Source organism: Artemia franciscana, chromosome 1 (genome assembly GCF_032884065.1).
Source record: "Artemia franciscana chromosome 1, ASM3288406v1, whole genome shotgun sequence".
Lineage (NCBI taxonomy): Eukaryota > Metazoa > Arthropoda > Branchiopoda > Anostraca > Artemiidae > Artemia > Artemia franciscana.
The window spans coordinates 40,873,360-40,896,565 of record NC_088863.1 but is presented as its reverse complement, the minus strand read 5'-3'; the positions used below and the strand labels follow the sequence as shown (position 1 = coordinate 40,896,565).

At 33.7% G+C, this 23,206-nt stretch overlaps 1 protein-coding gene across 1 annotated transcript in view; it reads left to right on the top strand.

The window, feature by feature from the left end:
• LOC136029639 (kinesin heavy chain-like) overlaps positions 1-23,206 on the top strand; it is an 84,092-nt gene that overhangs the window by 2,212 nt on the left and 58,674 nt on the right. Inside the window, exons 2-4 of the mRNA XM_065708143.1 lie at positions 11,124-11,342; positions 13,615-13,702; positions 22,153-22,380. Coding sequence (XP_065564215.1) covers positions 11,199-11,342; positions 13,615-13,702; positions 22,153-22,380 — 460 coding nt within the window. The 5' untranslated portion in view covers positions 11,124-11,198. The remainder of the gene's footprint in view (positions 1-11,123; positions 11,343-13,614; positions 13,703-22,152; positions 22,381-23,206) is intronic.

The window sequence follows — 23,206 nt, the reverse complement described above, 5'->3', positions numbered from 1 at the left end:
ATAGGTCTATGTATCAAATAGCTCAATATGTCAAAATTCCAATTGGGGGGAGGGGGGGGCTCTAAAGCCCTGGATATGGCCCTGTTATGTAATTTATCTGTTTTTTAGATTTATCATGCTGGATTTGGTAAAGGAATGACAAGGAAATTTCAGGACCCTCTAGAGGGAGAAGGAGTAGAGTTGGGTACTTTAAAATACTTACCTGGGATATACTTTAGCCTGTAGACCCATCCCTGAAAGTTTATTTTCCTAACCTAACCCCTTTCCAAGATAGCCAAACGTCATTAAACTAGAATTTTACCAAAAGAAATTATTATTTTCAAGGGTCCTAAAAAGGTTTAAAATTGAATTTGCAAGAAAAGTAATTTTTATATTCAGAAAAAATATACAAAATGGCATCAAGTGATATGTTCACTTTATTTGCCAGTCAATTATATGAGCTTCTCAATATTTACCCTTGTATAATAGCCCTTATCATGCATTTCTTCATTATCTCAATGTAATCATTGGTTAGATTGTTGATCCTACAGTAAACGAGTTATTTTCTCAGTCAGCAGTTTATCTCTTTATTTGATTAAGTGCAATATTCATCAAAATGGGTAAGTTCAGAGAAGTTCACATTACCAACCTACACATAAGGGGGAAATACCTCTCAATGCCTTTTTAGGCTCTTTCTGAATACAATAGTCATTTGGAAATTCAATATTAAGCCCTTTACAGAAAAAAGGGCTTAAAACTGAATTCAAAGAAAACATGTTAAAAAAGCAATAAATTTGGACTTTACAACATAATTTAGCTGGGATGAAATGAATACATTGCTTGATGCCTTTTCTTATGGTCTTTCATAGTTCAGTTTCTAAGGCAAATTTTATTTTGAGCCCTTAACAGTACCCCAAAAGGTAAAAAAGTTAAAAGTCACAAAAAGTTCAAAAAAAGATTTTTGAGAAAAATTGCCATTTATAGCTGATTTAGGAATAGTTATTATGATTTATTTTAATCTTAATAATAATATTTTATTGATAAATCAAATTTGAAGAATTTTTTAAAGGGCCTGAAACCCTTCAAAAATAAAATCACAACTAAACTGATATTATTTTTCAGGGGTTTCTAGCTCTTGAAAATAAAGGATTACATGTTTTTTTTTCTAAGCAATATTCTACTATTAAGACCAAGGACAATATTAATTACCATTCCTAAATGCTGCAAATGGTAAATTTTGCTCACTAATCATATTTTTTTTAGAAACAGGTTTTTAACTTTTGGTGGCTATGTGCAGTTTTAACCCTTTGAGGGCTCAAAATGGAATTTGCCCCAGAAGCTATTATTGAATTATAAAAGGGTACAAAAAGGCATCAAGGGATATTCAGTTTTATTCTAGATAAATTATGTTGTAAACTACAAATTTACCAACTATTATTGGCTCACAGTATACAGAATAACTATAGCTAATATGTTTTGACTGCAGCTCCACCATACTTTACCCCCAATCCCCTAGTATGCAAATATAAAACCCAAATTATATATTTCCCTTGCATTCCGCCAATGTGTCTCTTATTTTAAACTGTTTACCTATAAATTGAATCAGTGTGAAAAATCTCCATTTTTTTTTTTTTGTTTCTGTTTTGAAATTGCTCTAAATATATTATGCTTTTAGTAAAGACAAATAACACTCTTGCTGTACTTGGGTTCAAGGTGGACAACTTCTATTAATTTCTGTTTGTTTTGAGTTTGAGTTGAATATCAGTTTTTATTTTTGGTACATTACAAGTTGATTATTGATTTCATTTTTCATTAAGTCAAATATCTGTTTCTTTTAACTCAAATATCTGTGGTTTTTTAAAATTATGATAAGGGTAATTTCTGTTTGTTTTGAGTTTGAGTTGAATATCAGTTTTATTTTTGGTACATTAGCTTATAAGTGCATTATTGGTTTCATTTTTTATCAAGTTGGATGTCTGTTTCTTTGAACTTGAATATTTTTTTTTAATTTTTTTTTCTTTTTTAATTTAATTGGTTTACTAGAAAGTTCATTTATCTAGTAATTTCTGTTTGTTTTGGTTTTGAGTTGAATATTAGTTTCAGGTTTTGTAAATTACAAGTTCATTATTAGTTTTATTTTTATTTAGTTCATTATTCATTATAATTTTTGTTATTTTTTTTTTTTAATCTGCTCAAGACATATCTTTGCTCTTTATTTTTGTTAAGAAAAAAAATGCTTCTTTATTTAATCATATACAAAAACAAAGTCAACACAAAAATCATATACGATCTTATAAAAAACAGAGTTTTTCTGTGGGAAGTATAAAGTAAAGTTGAAACTTAAAAAGAACAATAATTACTGCTTCACAGCCTATCAAACATATACAATTTTTGTATGACATGTATAACCCATATAACTTTTTAATCTGAATGAAATCTTTTTTGCTGTGGAGAAATAAACACAAAGAAAAAGAGGAAAGAAAGAAGATGAAATAATACTGCTTGTGCCAAGTTTAATCAAAATGTCTAATTAAAATTTTGAAATGTCATCTTGTCTGAAATAGTTTAAAGGTCAAATAACTAAACTTCTGGGAATGAGATAGCCCTATTAACCATGGGGAAAAGGGTAAGCTATTCAAGTTGACCATTGTTTATATGCAAGGTTGGTTATTGAGAGAAGGAGGCATGTTTGATCCTGGGTCTCCATAAAGCCTTAGGATATCAAGGTGAAACTTCCAGAAAATGTTGTTGGGTAAAAAAAAATTAAACACACAATATGTAGGGAGTTTGTCAAAAGGGTGGGTCAGCCATATCTAAGAGTATCAAGTTGATACTCTTTTGATCAAGCCCTTTTTGAGCTTTTAGATCCCCCCCCAACAATGATAGATATTTTGAAAAGTCGTTTTCTTTAAAATTGTTAAAAGGTTTAATAGTTATGTCTCTGCCTCTCAGGGCCAATGGGGAAAAGTATGTAAATTACACAACAGGGCTGTATTCAGAATTTTTTTCAGGGGAGGTTTTACACAGAAAGATTTTTTGGGAAGTATTTTACACAAAAAAACCTCAAACACACATAAAAAATTTATTTATTTCTTTTTTTTACGTTTTGACAAGTCATACAAGACATTTGGGGGGGGGATTCTAACCCCCTGGATATGGCCCTGTTATGTAATTTATCTGTTTTTTTAGAGGGAGGATTTATCATTGGGGAAGGGGAATGTTTGATTGTGGGTGTTTTTGAAAAGGCTGAAGGTACTGAGATGAAACTTGGTGAATGTTGAGTAAAATCAAAAGGCACTATGTGCATCCAGGTTATCAAAAAGGTATATCTGCTATATCTAAGGAATGGATAAGGGTGCTCTTAAAATATTCAGGGCTGCTACTATTGCAACTACTTGTGATTGTGACTGAAGCTATTTTTACTTACTGCTGCTGTGAGGAAGTTTTTAGTAGGATATTGAGCAAAATAAAAACACCTTGCACATGCTGGTTTTCAAAAGGGGGTATCAGCAATATCTCAGGGACTGCTGAGGGTATTTAGCTGGAAATTCCAGGACATCTTTGGGATGATGCTCAAAAGTATCAGAAGGTATCCAGCTCCTTCCTCACCTGTCCTATTTAGGTGCGCCCTCCCCAACAACAGTCAAAATTTTGAAAAGAAACATTTTGTTTGAATTAGTTTAAAGGTCTAATAACTATGCCTCTAGGATGCCAAGACTGACGCTACTCCTAGAGCAAGATCATGAATTTTGTAATTACATCTGTCATTGCAACTACTTGCAACTGTGACTACTTCTTGTGATTACTTTCAGGAAGCGGTAGGGGGATCTCAACAAAATCAAAACACTGTTTGCATGCTGATTATCAAAAGAGCCTGCCACCAATATCTAAGGAACAAATGATGGTATTCAGAAAAAAAAATTATAACATGTTGAATAGAGGTCAAATAATCCCTTTGTACTTTTTAGCTCCTCATCACTGATCAAGTTTATGAAATAGCTGCTTTGTTCAAAATAGTCAAAAGGTCTAATAACTATGCCTCAAGGGATGCCATGTTTACATTAAAAATGTATAATTAGGGAAAGGGGGATGTTTGGTCCTTGGTGTGTAAGAAAAAATCCAAGAGCATTAAACTGAAAATTTGAAGAATGTTGAGGGCAATGTTAAACTAAATCAAATGCCACTATGTTCATCCATATTATCAAAAGGATGTGTCTATAATATCTTAGGAACAGATAAGGGCATTAACTTGGAACCCTTTAGGAATTAGTACTGCTGTTACTACTGCAACCATCTGCAACTGTTTGAGACAGTGACTATGACTACTTATAAGTGTGACTACTCACAATTCCAATAATGACTAGTTGCAACTGGGACTACTTGTGACTATGACTTCTTGCAACTACTTAAGACAGCAAATAATTGTGACTGTGTCAACTGAAGAATGCAACTGTAAGTACTTGTGACTGCTAGAGTGACAACTACTGACTGCTAATGCAACAACTTATGACTGCAACTGCTAGTACTTGTGACTGACTACTACTGACAGTACTCCTACTACTATTCTGATTGTCACTGCAAATGCTGCTGCAGCTTCTGCTATTACAACCAGTATTTTTAACCTAGATCATCAGCATTTAACTGCTTTTTGAAATGACATAGTATATCTAGGTTGTCAGAAGACTTATCTGCAATACCTCATGGATCTATAACATTATTAAGTTGAAAATAGGGCTTATCTGGGCGTACCAGATAAGCCCTAGATAAGTTGAAACTCATGGCATGCTAAGGGATATGTAAAATCAAAGAATTTGTTAAGTAAGGATTGACTTGGCCTAATAGTAACCAGAACTCTAAAAAATGGAGTCATGGCATTACCATAGGTTCAATATAACCGCCATGGGAAAAATATGAATTTTCCCATAATGTTGTGATGTATTTAGATCGTTTTTATGACCAGAAATGTCAATATGCAAGTTTTAAACAACTATTTAGCTGATTTCAAAGCCAGGTCATAGCACTTGACATAAGGCAGGCTTGTATATATTGATTTTTGTAATTGCTTTGTCTTCTAAGTGCAGATGCTTTTTCTTGATGTCATGACTTCAGATGAGGTTTGCAACCCTTGGAAACAAACAAAGAGGCATATAATTTTTACAAAAGTTATTTTAAATAAATAGGCAGTATTTCTTTTAAAGGGAATATATATATTCGTTATTCTTTTGTTTTAAGGCACGAGGTGTTGAATAAGCAAAACAATTTATTTAAGAAAGTCTGGTGTAAATTCAATTCCTCCTCCATGTTAATACATCAAAGAATTATCCATTTATAGGATTTGTTTTCTTCTGGAACTTGTTGTGATTCTCTCTGTTGCTCCTCCTCTAACTGCAGTTTTCAGTTATAGTGTATTTAATGTATTTGCTGTGATACTGGGTGTCAAATGCCCTCTAACTGCAGATCTTACTTGTGATTCATTCTTGTGCATCATTACATCAGAGTTTTCCATGCCTTTTACTTTAGCTGTTCGGATACATTCTAAGTCACATCTTCAAATATTTTTCAAGATGGGGACTCTGCCCTGTTTTGGGTTTGGATCATGACAAATGGATTGACTGTCTTATCATTTCTGTTCTCTTGTATTATGACCCTCATAGGGCAAAAAGTGGCTCATGGTGGCACAAAATAGCAGAAAAGGTCACTTTGCTGTGTAATGCGGGGATCAATGTTGAAAAACTTGTAATTTTTTTTTTTTTTTTAAAGCCTGGCTGGTTCAAAAATTCTGATTTTTGGCAGTGATCCTTCTGATCATGCTTATCAATGTCTAGAATAGTGACAGCTGGACTGTGCTTCATACTTTCATATGAGGTCATTATTAGGAACTGAAAATAATATGAAGAAGCTAAAATAAATTTGGGCCTCAGAATAAGAGATTAATTTATGATTTGAGAATAGTAGATCTGAGTGTGTGACACTATATATAAGAAATTTAGTCTGCACTCCTCAAAAATGATTGAAATGTTCAAGGCAGGTCCTTTCAATGTAAAATGGACACCTAGCTCAATATTGTGTTGCACCACATCATACACTAGAATCCTATCTAAGTCTGTTAGCAAGGCAAAAGAGTGGGTGAATAAGTGTTACTCTAAGCAAAGTTGCAATTGCCAAGTGAACACTGACATTGCCATTTTACTCAAGAGTAACTTCTTCTCTTCAGTTTCATGGCAGTATTGGGTGAGGTGTTGGGACAGGGCTGATTCTGAAAATCATATTTTGTAAAACCAAGTAGCCTTGTAGACAAGTTAGTCAGTAATCTTGAAGAGTTTACACATCCTTTTAGGTTTGATAAACAGTTTTTGGTGAACTTGATTACTTTAGAAACTGTTGATACTATTATTGCAAAACAGGATTGTCTCAGTAGCGAAGATGGGATTAGATGTTGGGGAGAATTTACTAAGTGATGATTCCTGGGGTTTCTCAAATATCAAGGCTCAAACCATGTAAAGCTGCTTGAAAGCCTCCCAAAAGATGTGATATAGCTCAGCTAACCCTGTAGAGGCACTAGAAGTGGTTAAAAAGGTTCTTCTGAATATTGGTTAAAAATCCAAGGTCAACAGCTGATGTACTAATAAAGATGCTTTATTATGAACTCTTTCAATGTTCCACAGTACCGTCTGAGGTTAGACATGTTTTGACTAAGAACAAAAAAGAAATCAGACCTGATGAACTTGGCAAAAGCATTGTCAGGGCTAGATTCTTCTGTGTACTCTTTGCCAGTTTTTTCTTTTGTCGTTTCAAGGTTTTTCTCTCATTCTGGATTTTATGCCACTCTTATGGACTATGACTCCATCAAAGGATTTTCAAGGTGGTTCACAGTAAAGTTTTTAGTCAGCTTCCAAAAAATCTACAACATGATCGTATTTATGGAATTCAAGACCTAGCTGGCTCATCAATGTGCTTAAAAGATAGCGGTGGCTGCATAGATGGAAATGGATCCAAAGCCATAGAGTTTGAAAGTGAATCTTAAGCTGTAGAGTCTGAAGTTGAATCCAACCTACAGTGACAGGCAATTGGTTCTTAGAAGCTCTTCCTGCAAAGCAGACTTGGTTGTTTCTATTTGGGTTTTTCACCAATCTCGAAAGCAAAAGTTGTAACTTTGGAATTATATTTGCTGAGGGGTTTCTGATCATCAAAATGTTCAGTTAATGCTAAGGAAAGGATCACTCGAACCTTCATCTCCTCTTAATCTTGGGCTTGCAAGTGCATATGTGTGTAGCAACTCATGTTGATTTTGCATACCACATACACTCTGAAATATCTAAATTACGTGCAAGCTAATTATCCTATTGTTCTTTAGTTATAACTCCTTGAGTGACAAATCAGCAATTTCAATCAAATTAAGAAATTTTGGTGTGGATTGGCTTGCAAGACGATTTTCAAATGATTCTTCAACGAAACTAAAACTGGAATTAAATCCTCATGTAATTTGACTTCAATGAAGTAATTTTTGAAGAATTTGTGTTTAGGCTCTAAAAGTTTAAACCAAATGATTGACTGAAAAAAAAAATCATTTGCACTTTCTCTAAGTTATCCTAATTTGTGTAAATTTATTTCTAATTGGAATTTTGCGTGATATTATGAATGGGCCCTTCACAATTTAATTGGACTGTAGGTTCAGTACGATCACCCCAGAGAATAAAGTGAATTTTCCAAAAGTCGTGACCTATCTAGATCGCTTTTTCAGGACCAAAAAATGTTATTCTGTCAATTTTTTTTAAAAATCAGTCAACCATTTGCCAGAAAAACATATGCATATGTTACCGTGACTATCCAAAATCCATGAATGTCGACATCACCGGTAAATATCCGAATTACCTTTTTTGTCTCCTTGGATTTAGTCGGCATTGCCAGTCAGACTTTTTCAATTTAATGCAAGGTTTGATGATGACAGGTTAGGTTAGCTTAGGCTAGGTTTTTAACTCGTTTCTGATATTTATAATTAAATGTAACCTAACCTTACCTAAACCAACATAATTAACTTAACTTTAACCCTTATAAGTAATACCAACCAGGCGTGTTCCGTTCCCGTTAACCACGGAAATATCTATATTATGCATCACTTATATGATTTGTATTCTCCTGGGAGACGACCGACAAATTCAGCATTGATTTTACTTACTGCTTTGTTGAGCAGCGCTAAAAGAACACGTTCTTCCATTCCATCATAGCTTTTATTTGCAAGAAAATTTACAAATATTTCTTCAATTAAATTACTTCTGGAAATTAAATTCTCATATAAATCAATTTCTTTAAAGTTGTTTGGAAGCCTTCCATTTCCCAGTTTTAGGATATGCTTTGCAAATGCAATTTGTCATGATTCTCGCTGATGCTTGTCTTTTAACTGCATATTTTGTAGTACATCATTTTCACTTGCAATTCGATAGGGATTGTACTGGAATTCTGTCTTGAATGGACAATTGATTGTCCAGGTTGTTACATGATCATTTCTTGTTCTTTTCGTGTATGTGTTAGTTGATTGTTGCTCTAGGAGTTTTAGTCAGAATGCTCTACTGAAAAAAAAATATTTTGCACTTTCTCCTAAGTTATCCTGATTTACGCAAATAGCCATTGGCACAACTCCAAAATCCTGTAAAGAATAATACATTCTTTTAATTGGAATCTCCCATGACACGTCGTCTCATTGGACCATGAGTTCGATACAATCACACTGGGGAAAAACAGTTTGTCCAAGTCTTAACAGAAAGTGTTAAGAGGGCCAATTTTCAAGAAAGAATATATACACAATTATGGCCCAACCGATAAGGATTTTTGGATCTAAAACCGATATAAAACAATAGCAAAGGTCGATAGCTGATATAATTGTTTATAAATTCCCCTCTGGAAAAAAACCTTACCCAAAGTTTAAACCCTGCATTTTCTTTCCAAATTAGTACTCAGGCGTTTCTGCCTGATCTATTACACACCAAAAAACCGCCTCAATAATTCACTGTGAATTCCAGATAATGCAAAAAATATTTATTTAGAAGAGATTAAGAAAAACAGCGAACAATGAAACACAACCTGAGCATCAATCTAACATTCAATTTTTTTTTCTTGTAAATTGTGGTTTCTACAAATGTTTGTAAACTAATAGCCTACTTAAGAACAATAACAAAAATAAATCAAATATTTAAAAATAAAAGCATATAAAAAATAAAATAATAATTGTAAAAAAAAAAAAAAACTTGTGCTTTGTTACAGTAACACGCTCATCCTGGACTGGAAGTAATTGCACATAGGAGGCATAAATAAGAACAAAAAAAAGTTGCATACACTAATACCTATTAAAACACACATCAACCACAGCCCTTAAGTATGTTTAGTCCAACTTGGGCAAGTTGTAATTCAGAAAGCAAGGCTTTTCAGGATTTTTTTTTTCAGTTTAGAGACCTTCGTTTGTTGTCATAAATGTTCCCAACTGCAATCTGGCGCCTTCTTCGGTATAAGTAGTGCATAAAAAAACGGCTAATTTTCTTTCTGATAGATTATTGCTCTCCTGTAGAGAGTAGATTTCCATCAGTTATTGTCTGCTTCATAATGTATGTATCAGTAAGAAATGTCTGCATCATAGAGACGATAACATAAGTCCTTAGGAGACTGAGTTAGAACGTTGCTACCAAAAAAAAAATATTTGAAAACCGCAAGATAATCTGTTCTCAAGTTTAATTATAAGCCTTATGTGATGACAAATTCAGATTTGGATCTCATTTTAAAAACGATCCTAGAAACATAAATGCAGAATTCACAAGGATATTATATATTATGTCGTTAGGCTTGGGTGCCACAAAATTAATTCCACTAGATTAGAATATGACATGAGAGTCAAGTTGTCAAAACAAGTACATTGTTATCGTCCCATCGGTAAAACTGTGTTGTTGGACTTTCCTACTCTTTGAACAACATCCATTTTTCATCTTTTTGAGTATCGCACTAGTTCTGCATAATTTTGCAAATATGGAGAATTTATTGAGCTAGTTCTAAATATATAATGTAATGACTGGGAAGCAATACTCTTTTGTTCATTTTAAGTTTCAATTTCGTCTGAAAACTTCTGTCCGAAAAACTTAGTCTTTAAAGCGTTGATTTACCGTAAAATTGATACATTTGAAGCGGCCTCCTGATAGTCCAAAAATACTATGCAAAGAGCAAAATTTAAGTCCTTTTCATGGACACTGATTCTTGGGAAATCACACAATGGCCAAAATCTTGCTTATTCTTCCGTCATTTGCATGTTACGTTATCTGCATTAAATTCCTTGTCTTTGGTAACAGACCACAATTGTATGCCTGACTGGTCATGCAAGACAAATAAATAGTGGGTTTCATATAATAAATGAAGTGCTTCACCACATCATACATAGAGTTTCGACCTTGTATCTGATTCTTTTTTATTGAAGTCTGAAAAATAAAAATAAAATTGTCTTTCCAAATTTAGTTTTTGTCATTTTCGATATTTCTCGATGAATCAGCTATATACAAGAGGAAAGAAACAAAAACTTAAGTTGTGTTGCAACCATTTACCGTCATTGTTTCAACAAAACCCTGGGTTTGCATCATTGTCCTTTTTATCATGCTCAACAGTTCTTTATCAAGAACATTGTTCTTTTCAAGCCAGTGCTTTGTATCAGTGTAAATGCAAAAGGCAAAAACCGAAACAAGAATCTGAGGCGAAATTAAATAACGCCCACATATGCAAAACAAGGGAATTGCGCTTCAAAAATCTCCTTCTCTTTATGATCATTTTTGTTGTTTCGATGGATTTGCCTAGCAAAAATACGTAAAAAATAAATCAATGAAATTGTAGCACACTTATCAACAAGGAAGTTTTAAACTTCGTTCTCTTGTTTTTTTTTTCTGTATTGTCACCATATCGTGTTTATTGTTTCATTGTAAAAACTTTATTTTACATTGTAAAAAGTTTAAACCAAAGAAGAGCAAAAAGATTTCGGATTTGTGTGTGTGTATGTGTGTGGGGGGGGGGGGGTCTAAAGTTTTTTCTTCTTGGATGGAAAATCTTCATATCTCTCCAAGCTGTGATTTAAGGTAAGGTAAATTTGATAGAATAAAGCTGATTAATTTTTTTTTCAGGACTGCCTCTAAAGAAGGACATCTCTGTTAAGTTGCAGTTCCACTTCGGGGTTTACATATTCAATCTAATAGAAGATGTCTGCTGAACGAGAAGTGCCAGCAGAAGATAGTATTAAAGTAGTCTGTCGCTTCAGACCTCTTAATGACTCTGAGGTTAAAGCTGGCTCACAATTTATTGTAAAATTTCCTGGTGAAGAAGATAGCTGTGTCTCTATTGGGGTAAGACAATTAGACATAGTTATGACACACATGTAGTTTACCTGCTTTCATTTTGCAGATCGGTTACAGTGAATAAGTAAAAAAAAACTTCTAACAAATGTTTCTGCCAATGCATTGCTGCATACCTGGCACAAACCCTAAAGCAAATACTTAAAAAAAAGGTAATCAAATCATCTCCTTGTGTGCTCAGCAAAAAAAAAATTTAATAAAATGAAATACTCCCAAAACAAGAAAATCCTTTTTTGCCTCCCTACTCAACTCTTCCAATAAAAACTTTAAGTCCAAAATGAATCGTGAGGAACATTTATTCGCAAATGATGCCAAGAATACATTTTGCTACAAAAAAGGTGCGCCAATTCACGAATATATAGGGGGAGGGGCCAAGGACAGGTTTTCGATTTTTTATAGGTATCAAGGTTGCTCTGATCAATCATGTCTATCCAACATTACAGTCATCTTTAATACAATAATATAGATAATACAGATACAACATATACTGTAATACATATACAATAATAGGCAGCGCAAAAGTGTTGCCTAGATAAAGAGTAAAGTGGGCACAATGTTTTTTTTTTACCAAGACACTTTGTTCAGAAGGATTTGTCGTAGAAACTTCGAAAGGAGCTTGGTCGATTGGAAATTGAAAGTTCTAGTGTCCTTTTTAAGAATCAAAAGTGATTGGAGGGCAACCAGCCCCCCTGTGACGCCCATCAATTATACAAACACATCCAATCCACAATATGGAATATCAATTTTGGTCAGCTTAGTTGAAAGGTCCAGTAACTATGTATTTTGGGATGTAAAATCCCCCCCCCCTCCCTAGAGCGCTCAGGGCAAGTTTGAGCAATTCGCCCATTGTTTACATACAACATTTGTTTTTGAGAAAGGTGGACAGGTTGACCTATAGTGTCGAAAAAGGTGAAGGGTATTCAGATTAACCTTTCAGAAAATATTGAGTGGAGTGTTGAAGTAAATCAAAACACGCTTAGTGCATGCAGGTTTTCGGAACGGCATATCTCAGAAATGCATTAGGGTATTAAATTCCAACTTTCAAGGGATGCTTAAAGGTTAAGGTCAACCTGACTAAAAGGCACTGCTATTATTTCTGTAGGGAGTATTACCAAGTATAGCCCTACTCACGTTAATTTCTGCTTGTTTTAAGTTTGAGTTGGTTATTTATTGTAATTTATGTTGGTTTTGGGTTTCATTTAATTGTTGATGGTGATTTGTGGTAGTGTTACGCTTGAAAAATCATTTGACTTTATTTCTGCTAATTTTTGGTTTAATTAAGCTCTTTATTTTTAATTGAAAAACTTATTTTGTGGAAAGTTTTTAAATTAATTTAAATGAAAAATAGACTGACCCTTTAATTCATTTTCTGAATGGTATCTAAAAGCAATGCCACATATATCCCTCTGATTATTATTAGTGTTAACACTTAGCTTCTTATTTCCAAGGTAGTAACCCACTGTTTGAAACAAGTTAGTGTAAGAATGAAAATCAGTAGAATTACTCTCAAATATATGGTTTCTAAGATAACCATCAGAAGTAATAAGTAAATTGGAAAAAAGTCTAATCACATCCTCTCCTTAATCTGAAACTTTGACAGATGAGAAAGTAAAAAAATAACATACCTCGGTATACTAAATCACATGCTCCTAATACCATGAAAATGGCCAATTGAGTAAATTTTGTAAAGTAGGACTAGTGAGTTGGCGTTTAGCCAACTGAAAACTTGAACTGGTTGAACAGTTCTTTTCGGCATTTCATTCAATATTTTCACATCCGAAATTTGTTCATTTCGACCGTTCATTGGCATTTCGTGGTAAAAGATAATCTTTGAACTCTAAAAATTAACCAATAATTTTGACAACTGTTTTGGCTATTATCCAATTTAAGTTTACTTTCAAGGAGATTCCCTTTAAAAATGCGTGGATTGTTCTTATATTACCAACAGATACTACTATCGAATGAGATTGCCAACTTCCTTGGCCAAACTTGAAAAAGGGCAATTTTAAATTACTATTTTTAAGTGGATCCTTTGCTACAATCGGGAGTGAGGAGAGATCCTCCTGTTTGCTTTGGCGATAACTCGCAGAGTAGTTAAAGTTAAAGCTTTGAGACAGCTGTGTCAAAGGAGTATTTGGCAAGGTCTTGATCTCAGGTGCCTTAAGGATGTAGGGGTTTTGTTGCAGTGGTAGTGTCCTTGCTCTTCTAAATGCTTATAACTATGCAGACTTATTTTCAAATAACTATTCTTCTTTTTTTTCAGGGTAAAGTTTATATGTTTGACAAAGTGTTTAAGCCGAATGCTACTCAAGAAAAAGTGTATAACGAAGCTGCCAGAAGTATTGTAAAAGGTTAGTTATTCATGCTACTACTGATAGAATTTCAAACAAATTTTATACTTCATTCCAGAAATAACAATGGATCATGTAATCATAGCTGTGAAATAAAGTTCTTTAAAAATTGACTGAAATGAGTATAGACAGAGGCAGGTACCTTCCTCAAAGTTATACTATTTTTAAGGTATATACAAAATATGGGAAGTTTTTCCTGTCTTTGTCTTTTTCCACATTGGTAAAATTCTTTGAAGCGACTTTCGCAGATGAAGCTCTATTTTTCGCTTTATGCTCTTGTCAGTTTATATTCCTATTAAAACAAAAAGTTGGTTTTCTATAAAAAAAAAGTACATAACTTTGAATGGCATGGGGTTTTCTTAATTAATATAGAAGCATCTATAAATATCACTTTGACAAGAATAATTTACACCAGTCAACACTGGTGCTACGTACACGAGGAGGTTCATGAGAGATATTCTACCTACCTTTATATTATAAAGGTAGGTAGAATCTATAAAGTTTACGGGCTGTGTGGCTACTATGATTGTCCTTGTCCATCCAGTCTGTAGAGATTTAAAACTAGACTGCAGAGCATGATAGAAGGTCTATGTAGCACCATACTACAATGTAATGTGTTTCCGGTATTTCTATTATTACTAGCGACTGTTAGCATTATGTTTCGTAGATGGACGAAAACATGAATATTGATCTGTAAATACTCGTTCCCGACATTACGCTGAAACAGATTGTTTAAAGTGACATTAAAAAATCGAACCCTGAAATATTACCAAGGATTTGTTAAAGACTTTTTATGTTACACAACTTGCCTAAGAAACATGGTTCTTTGTTGTTACTGTTGAGGTTTATCGTTATTTTATTCTGATGAGAAGTCTAGATTTAAAGGTCAAACAGTCTCTTGGCCTGTTAAACAGGCTTGCAAAAAAATGGAATGTGTTGTGTTGTAAAAATCATTTCTTGTTTAATGCAACACCGTTCGATGGTTTTATGGGCGCTGCCTGAGAGGGGACAGAAAAAAGGAGGGGTGACTCACTCTGGGAAAAAGGAAAATAATAAAAACTAAATTTTGAGACCTCCCCCCCCCCCCCCCATCGCTTTAAGAACGAAAACATAGTGGAATTAAAATATTTTTCACCGTGTCTCAAGAATGGAAGAGGTTATTGACGCGAATGTGCTTTAAACAATGACACCCCACAGTCAAATTGTTTTAAATGTAATCGGCAAGTCGAACGTTCACAGTTAGCCATTAACTACAATTGCTGCTCTCATAAATGTTTTTGTAACATACTATAAAACCATAGCATAAAAAGTGGGAGGTATAAGAGGTGGGTTGATAATCATCAAATGGCAAGTAGTATCTGTTCGTTTTAAATTTTAATTTCCCTTTTAACTTCTATTCGCCGGATTTTTCTTCTTTTTTTATTTTTGGGCTTCAGCTCACGATTCGAAGTTAATGCTGATTTTAAATATCAAAGAAAAGTTAGAAAGGTATTTAGGACGTAAAATGGCTGCATGGTATCTATCTTCGTGATATTTTAGGTTCTCTTTTCGCGCTATAGCCCTCATGCATATTCTCTATTCTACTCGTCTTTTTTGAGATTTAACTCTGCTATTTTTCATCGATTCGAGTTGTCTATTTAAAATTTTACTTGATTATTCAATGTTTTTTAGTCACTGAATTAGTTTCAAGATTTAAAATTGCAGAACCATGAGAGCTAGCTAAGATAGATAATTTTGGACATTGTCTATGCGTCATAACTTTTCCCTTTTCCCGAAATTAAAAAAATATTTGAGATATTATTTATTCATGTTTTTTTTGAACGTATTTATTTTAATTATTTTAAAGTGTATTTTAAATCGTTGGGTTGTTCTATTTGTTGTAGTATTTTGAGGCGGATAAATGAATAAAGAATAGATAAATAAATTAGGACCTATAGGTCAGACTTTACTGTATGAATAGCCTTTTTAACACTCAGAAATGAAGCGGTATTTCAAAACCTGAAATTTTGTCTAAGATTAAAGGGGGACGGGTGATGATGTCATTTTATTGTATAAGCTAGAAATTTAATTTAAAAATAAAAAATTCTGATTTGATTCAAGTTCAGACTGAAGAAATAAAGTTATTTTTTAAATCGAAAAAACAGGATTGAACATTGACTGAATTTCTTTCTCTTGTCCTCTGTCAACTGAATTGGCAGAGTAGCTTCTGTTTGAATATGCAAAACATTGCATACCTTGTGTGTTTCCCGGTGTAACTGTTTTGTAAAATTTTAACATTATTAAGAGATAAATATTGCAGCACTGAACAGTAAAACATAAATTATGTTTCTTGACTGTTTTTACTTATTGATTTAAAAAAAAATCGACAACAGAAGTTTTTCAAGGAAAAGGAAAGAGACAAATTAAACAAAAGATAAACAGAAATAAAATCACATAGTTTTACAGCGTAAAACTACCATAAACCACTAGTAATAAATATAAAAACGGCCAGAAATTACAATCAAACGGTTCGTGGTAACGAACTGTAGTAAGGAGCGAACCCGGCTCAATAGTAACCAAAACTCTAAAAAACGGAATTTTGATACCAATAGTTACATCAAAAGAATCGCATTTTAATGCTGATTTTAAATATGTAAGTTTCATCAAGTTTCGTCTTACCCATCAAAAGTTACGAGCCTGAGAAAATTTGCCCTATTTTAGAAAATAGGGGGAAAACACCCCCTAAAAGTCATGGAATCTTAATGAAAATCACACCATCAGATTTAGCGTATCAGAGAACCTTACTGTACAAGTTACAAGCTCCTATCTACAAAAATGTGGAATTTTGTATTTTTTGTCAGAAGACAAATCACGGATGCGTTTTTTTTTTTTTTTTTTTTTTTTAGGGGTGATCGTATCGACCCGTTGGTCCTAGAATTTTGCGAGAGGGCTCTTTGGAACGAAAATGAAAAGTTCTAGTGCTCTTTTTAAGTGAACCAAAAATTGGAGGGCACCTAGGCCCCCTCCCACGCTCATTGTTTTCCCAAAGTCGTCGGATCAAAATTCTGAGATAGCCATTTTATTCAGCATAGTCGAAAGACCTCATAGCTATGTCTTTGGGGACAACTTACTCCCCCACAGTCCCCGTGGGAGGGGCTGCAAGTTGCAAATTTTGACCAGTGTTTGCATATAGTAATGGTTATTGGGAAGTGTAGAGACGTTTTCAGGGGTATTTTTTAGTTGGGAGGGGGGTTAAGAAGAGGGGGTTTTGTGGGGGAAATTTTCCATGGAGGAATTTGTCAGACGGGAAGAAGATTTCCATAAAGGGGGCGCAACATTTTCTAGCATTATTAAAAAAAAACAATGAGAAAATAAATATGAAAAAGTTTTTTTTTTCAACTGGAAATAAGGAGTAGCATTAAAACTTAAAACGAACAGAAAATATTACGCATATAAGGGGTTCACCTCCTCCTAATACCTCACTCTTTACGATAAAGGATTTTTAGTAATTTCAACTAATTATTCTACGGCCTTTGTGGTTCAGGGGACAAAATTTAAGCTTTAATATAAAGAGTTATTGATGAGGTATTGACGAGTGGGCGAACCCTCTCATATACGTAATAAAAACATACGATTATAGAAGTTTGTTACGTAAGCTAAGTCGTAAGTTACGTATATCTTTTATTAATGAAAACGTTCGTAAAAACTAAAACTTCTAGTTGCCTTTTTAAGCACCCAAAAAATTAGAGTGCAGGAGGAGGAGGAGGGCCTCCTCCTCCTCCTTTCTTCTCAAAATAATTCGATCAAAACTATGGGAAAGCCATTTAGCCAAATAAATAAATATGCAAATTTCGCTTTAATTATTCATCTGCGGAGAGCCGAAATCAATACATGGATTAACTAAAAAACGTTCAGAAATTAAATATAAAATAACAAGTTTTTTAACTGAAAGTAAGGAGCAACATTAAAACTTAAAACGAACAGAAATTACCTCGTATATGAAGTGGACTGCTCCCTCTTCAACGCCCTGCTCTTTACGCTAAAGTTTTTACTGTTTTAAAAAGTAAAGTTGAGAGAAAGAGTCAAACTTTAGTGCAAAGAGCAAGGCGTTGAAGAGGGGGCAGCCCCTTTCGTATACGGGGTAATTTCTGTTCATTTTATGTTTTAATGTCGCTCCCTACTTTCAGTTAAAAGAACTTTTTCTTTTTTTTTTATTTAATAAATAACCAAGTCGGACTCAAAACAAGCAAAAGCTGAAACAAAAATAAGTAAGGATAACGCCCCCGGGCCTTCTAAAGATCAGAGCATAATTTGGACTTTACTTGAAACAATATTTATTTCGAGCTATGCTGCTTTTATTTTTTAGATCACTGAAAACAACAAATGAATTCTTGTAAGTCTTGATAATTTTAGATTTATTAAAGTTTTAAAAAAGAAAACGTTAAAAATCCATTTTGTTTTCAGTAAAGGGCGTGCCATTTTCTGGGGTTTGGAAAGCCTTGTGGGCTTTAGCCTTACTCCTGTTTGTGGTAGGTTATGTTTGTTTTGAACTTGACTTTGGTATCTGTTGTAAATTCTGTTTGTTTTGAGTTTCATTTATTTATTAGTAGTGATTTACGGTAGTTTACGCCGAAAAAACTATTTGACTTTATTTGTTCTCATCTTTGGTTAAACCAACGAAAAAAAACGTTACTTTAAATGTAACTTTCTTTGGTTTTTGAAAAACTTCTTTTCTGGAGGAAAATTTAAAAGTTAATTTCTGTTTGTTTTAATTGACATAGTCATATCCATTGATTAAGAAAAGAATATTTTAAATCAGTTAGGTTTTCCTATATGAGAATAAAAATTTTGGCTAGCTAATTTGATGCTGGACAAAATTTTACAGCAATTTTGAATGATAGTTGCGCTATAATGCTTTGGAATAAGGGGTACAAAGTGAAATATTCAAATAAGTGGGTTGAAAATCTGCATAATCTTTATGGTTCTATTGAAAGGTCGGAATTCTAATCTCCATCATGTCACATCCTTGAGTATGGACAAATAATAATCAGCTACCCTCCTCCACATACTTTGGAAGTTTCAACTTGATTCCCTTAGCCTTCCCTAAGATATCGCAGATGTACCCTTTTGACAACCGTGGAAGCATATAGTGTATTTTATTTTAGTTCGATTTCCTACTTAACATGCCTTTACCAAATTTAACTTAATATCCTTAGCTATTCCCGAGACGTCGCAGATATGTCCTCTTAACAAAATTGGATATCGGATATCACATCGTCTTTTGATTTAGTTTAACATCCACAAGAACATGCGCTGAACTTCTAATGTAATACCCTATTATTTTTTCCTCGGATATTGCACAGACACCCTTTAGACAATCTGGATATATATATATATATATATATATATATATATATATATATATATATATATATATATATATATATATATATATATATATATATATATATATATATATATATAATTTATTTTGTTTTAGTTTTACGACCCCCCCCCCAACTTTTAATGAAAGCTTTAACTCAATAATCAACTCGTTTCCTGCGATATTGCATTTTTGCCATTTTGATAACCCTGATGTACTCAAACTCTTTAGGTTTAGTTCAAGATTAGTAGTAGCAGTATTAGTGGTAGTAATTGTAGTAGCAGCAGCAATCACAAGTAGTCAGCATTGCAGTTATAAGTAGTCACAGTCGCATGTAGTCCCAGTTACAGTTCCAAGTAGTCACAAGTAGCTGTAGGTGCAAGTAGTCGTTGTAACTAAAATTGAATGCAATTGTAAACGCAGTTCCAAGTAGGCACAGTCACGAGTAGTTGAAGTCACTGTCAAAAGTATTCGTAGTCGAAAGTAGTCGCAAATGCAAGCATTCGAAAGCAGTCACAGTCGTAAATAGTCGCAGTCACAGTAGTAGTAGTAGTAGTATCAGTAGGATAAGTAGTTGTAGCAGAAGTAGCAGTAGTAGTTATAGTAGCCCTTAAAGACTCAATTTAATTCTCTTAGCCGTTCCCGAGATATTGCTAATACACAATTTTGACAACCTGCATACATATAGTGTGTTTTGATTTTGTTCAATATACGCCAGAACATCCCTGAAAGTTTCACCTCGTTGCTCTTAGCCCTTCCAGATATATTGCAAATAATCTTTTTTAACATCTTTATTTAGCTAAACCTATCCCTCAACATGCCCTGAAAGTTTCAATTTATGCCCTGAATCATTTCTGGGGAATTGCGGGTGCGCTCGTTTCACAACCTGCATGCACGGATTGTATTTTGACTTAGTTCAGCATCCCCCTAAGCGCTCACTGAAAGTTCTAATGTAATATGCTTAACTTTAGTAGTCGTAGTAGTAGCATGCACATAGTGCCTTTTGGTTAGTTCAACATGCCCTGACAGGTTCAACTTATGCTCGAAGCTATTCCTGGAAATTGGTTGATGCGCCCTTTTGACAACCTGCATGCACGTAGTGTGTTTTGATTTAGTTCAACATCCCTCTAAACGTTCCTTGAAAGTTTCAAGTTAATACTCTAAGCCGTTCCTAAAATGTTACTGGTACGTCCTTTTGGCAACCTGCATGCACATAATGTGTTTTGATTTAGCTTCCCTCCACATTCCCTGAAAATCTCAAGCTGTTCATAAGGTATTGCTGACATAGCCTCTTCATAACCTTCATGCGCATAATGCTTTCTATTTAGTTCAACTTCCCCTACAATATTCCCTCAAATTTTATCCTTAATACCCCTATCTTTAGTTGTAGTAGTAGTAGCAGTAGTTGCAGCTGCAGTAGTAGTGGTAGTAGTAACAGCAGTAGCAGTAGTAGTATGCACATACTGCCTTTTGCTAGTTAATTACTCCCCTCAACGTTTCCTGAAAGCTTCACCCTATTATCCTAAGCCCCTTTGGACACCTAAGGCCAAACATGCCCCCTTTTCCCTTTAGGAAATATTATGTGTAAACAGTGGGTGAATCGCATAACTCACAGGCCTTGCCCCAGCGGCTGTGGGGATTGTAATCCCCAGAGTCATATTTATTGGGCCTTTCAATTATACTGAACAAAAAGGCTATCTAAAAATTTTGTCTGATGTCTTTTGGTGATTAAGTGGCGTGGGGGGTGGGTTGCTTGCACTACAATCACTTTCGACTTTTTAAACGGGCACTAGAACTTTTAATTTCCAATCGAATGAACCCTCTCTGAAGTTTTTGTGACAACTTCTTCCATGCGAAGCGTCTTGGTGACAAGAAATAAATAATACAGAGCCCACTTCGCTCTTTACTTAGGCAGTGCGATTGTGCTGCCTATTATTAATCTTTCGACGATTTTTTGTATCCTTTCAGAAAAAAAAGACTTTCCACTACTATAGTAAGAAACTATTATTTGTAAGGATGTTTAAAGTCAATTTGACAAAAAATATATATTCGACGCACAAAAATCTCAGAACTATGCCTAAAATGGAATCGCCTATAATATATTTTACCACTACCTGAACAATTTATTATGAAAAAAGTGAAACTGTTTGAAAATGATGCAGTCAAATAGGCTTGCTCTAGAGCCCCTCGGCTAATGCTTGAATTAGAATTCAGCTAATGAATGCCACTGAAAAAAAGTTTGTATTTGTGTTTTCAAGAAAATAAATGGATTCGGTTTGCTATAATACGAAACCTTTTTGATGAATGTTATAAACCGAAACCTTCAGTAATTTTTGTTCGCTGAAAAATTTCTCAATTGAAATGTATCTCTACTTAGTCTGCTGGATCTTACTATACTTTTATTCTAGCTATGACTGCTGTGTAGACTATTTTAAAATAAGGTTTCTTTCCCCCTTTAGGATAACTACTTGCACAGTCATAATGTTGAATTTTTCTTGTGAAATATTTAGCTTTGTGTTAAGCCTACTGCTGTAACTTTAACCTAGGAGACAAAATACTTAAATCATTGTTAAAGTTCTAACCATTTACTGAACCAGAATTATGATATTGCTTGGATATTCTTTTAGAGAATGATGCTAAATTCGTAAAAAACTGGAAAATTTACTTACATATGCATGCTTTCAACGTATTTTTAGGTATTAAAAAAAATTATTCTTTTATTAAAATTTTAAAAATTTTAATTACTAGAATCTTAAAAATTTTTAATTAAAAAACAGAAATTGAATTCTGTTGGTTTGCAGAAAAATAACCAACCCAAAACTTCTAGAGGGAACGTAGACATTATATAATGGTCATTACCAAATATTATGTTTCAATACTAATTGGAGACTCGCACTTAATTTCGTACTTTTTTTTCTTAGAATTTGTACTTTAATGTACTTTAAGTTTTTACTTTTTTAAATGATTACATAGCGATCAGATCAGAACAATATAAAGTAACCCTGTCGGCAAAAATCCAAGGAGTCTAGGCATGTAAAACACTTCGCAGCTTGAGACTCCCTGTCTATTGTCATTCTCTACATTACAGATGTCTTGTGTGGTTACAATGGAACCATATTTGCTTACGGTCAGACTTCCTCTGGAAAAACTCATACTATGGAGGGTGTGATTTCTCAACCACATCTCCAGGGTATCATTCCACGGATAGTTAATGATATTTTCAACCATATCTATTTAATGGAAGAAAATCTAGAATTCCATATCAAAGTGTCCTATTTCGAAATTTACATGGATAAAATACGAGACTTGTTAGATGGTAAGCATTTTCTCTCATTATTCCACTAGCTTTTAATATTTCTTTTTTGCTTTGTCTCATTATTATTGCAGACTTGTCTCTACATATTTATTTTAATGTATTTTATACACGCTTTCAGGCTTTTACTTTTTTTTTTGATGTGAATATAGGTGTTTTCTTACATGACATCAGGAATGAATTCCTTGTCTTCTTCGTCTGCACATTTGGGCATGAACAAAGCATTGGATGTGGCTGCTGAGGATGTCGAAGTGTTCAATTATTTTTTTTTTTTTTTTTTTTTTTAAGCCGAATACTGGTTAATTGTTAAATCTTTGATTTTTGGAAGTAGCAATCTGGAATGTCAAAATTCCAAATTGCTTACATGGGTAACATTTTCTGTTTTTCAGGTAGGAAAGATTTATAACTATGTTGATTTATTTAACATAAGCTTCAAAATGAAACGTCAGTTGTAATTCCTTTTCTAAGGAGAGATAAACCAAGCCAATTTATAAAAAAAAAACTACACCAAGAACCTGAAGTTCTGTCTGGTGTTTTCAAATTCTCGCTTCACTATCCTGACACATCGTGTTTATGTGTCGTCAACCAATTTGCACACATGATTTATTCAGACATTCAACACACCTAGTTGAAGGCTGTCTAAATGCAAAAGACATCAAATCCGAAATGCCATGCTTCAAAGATGAGTAGCCTTTGACACTCTGAATCTGTTTGTCTGGGTGAAAGGGTGTCATGATTTCAGCGATCGCAGCAGTATAGTAATGAACCTAGTTGAACACGTAGTAATCAAAAATTAAAAAAAACACTTAAAAAAAAACTGTCAAGTATT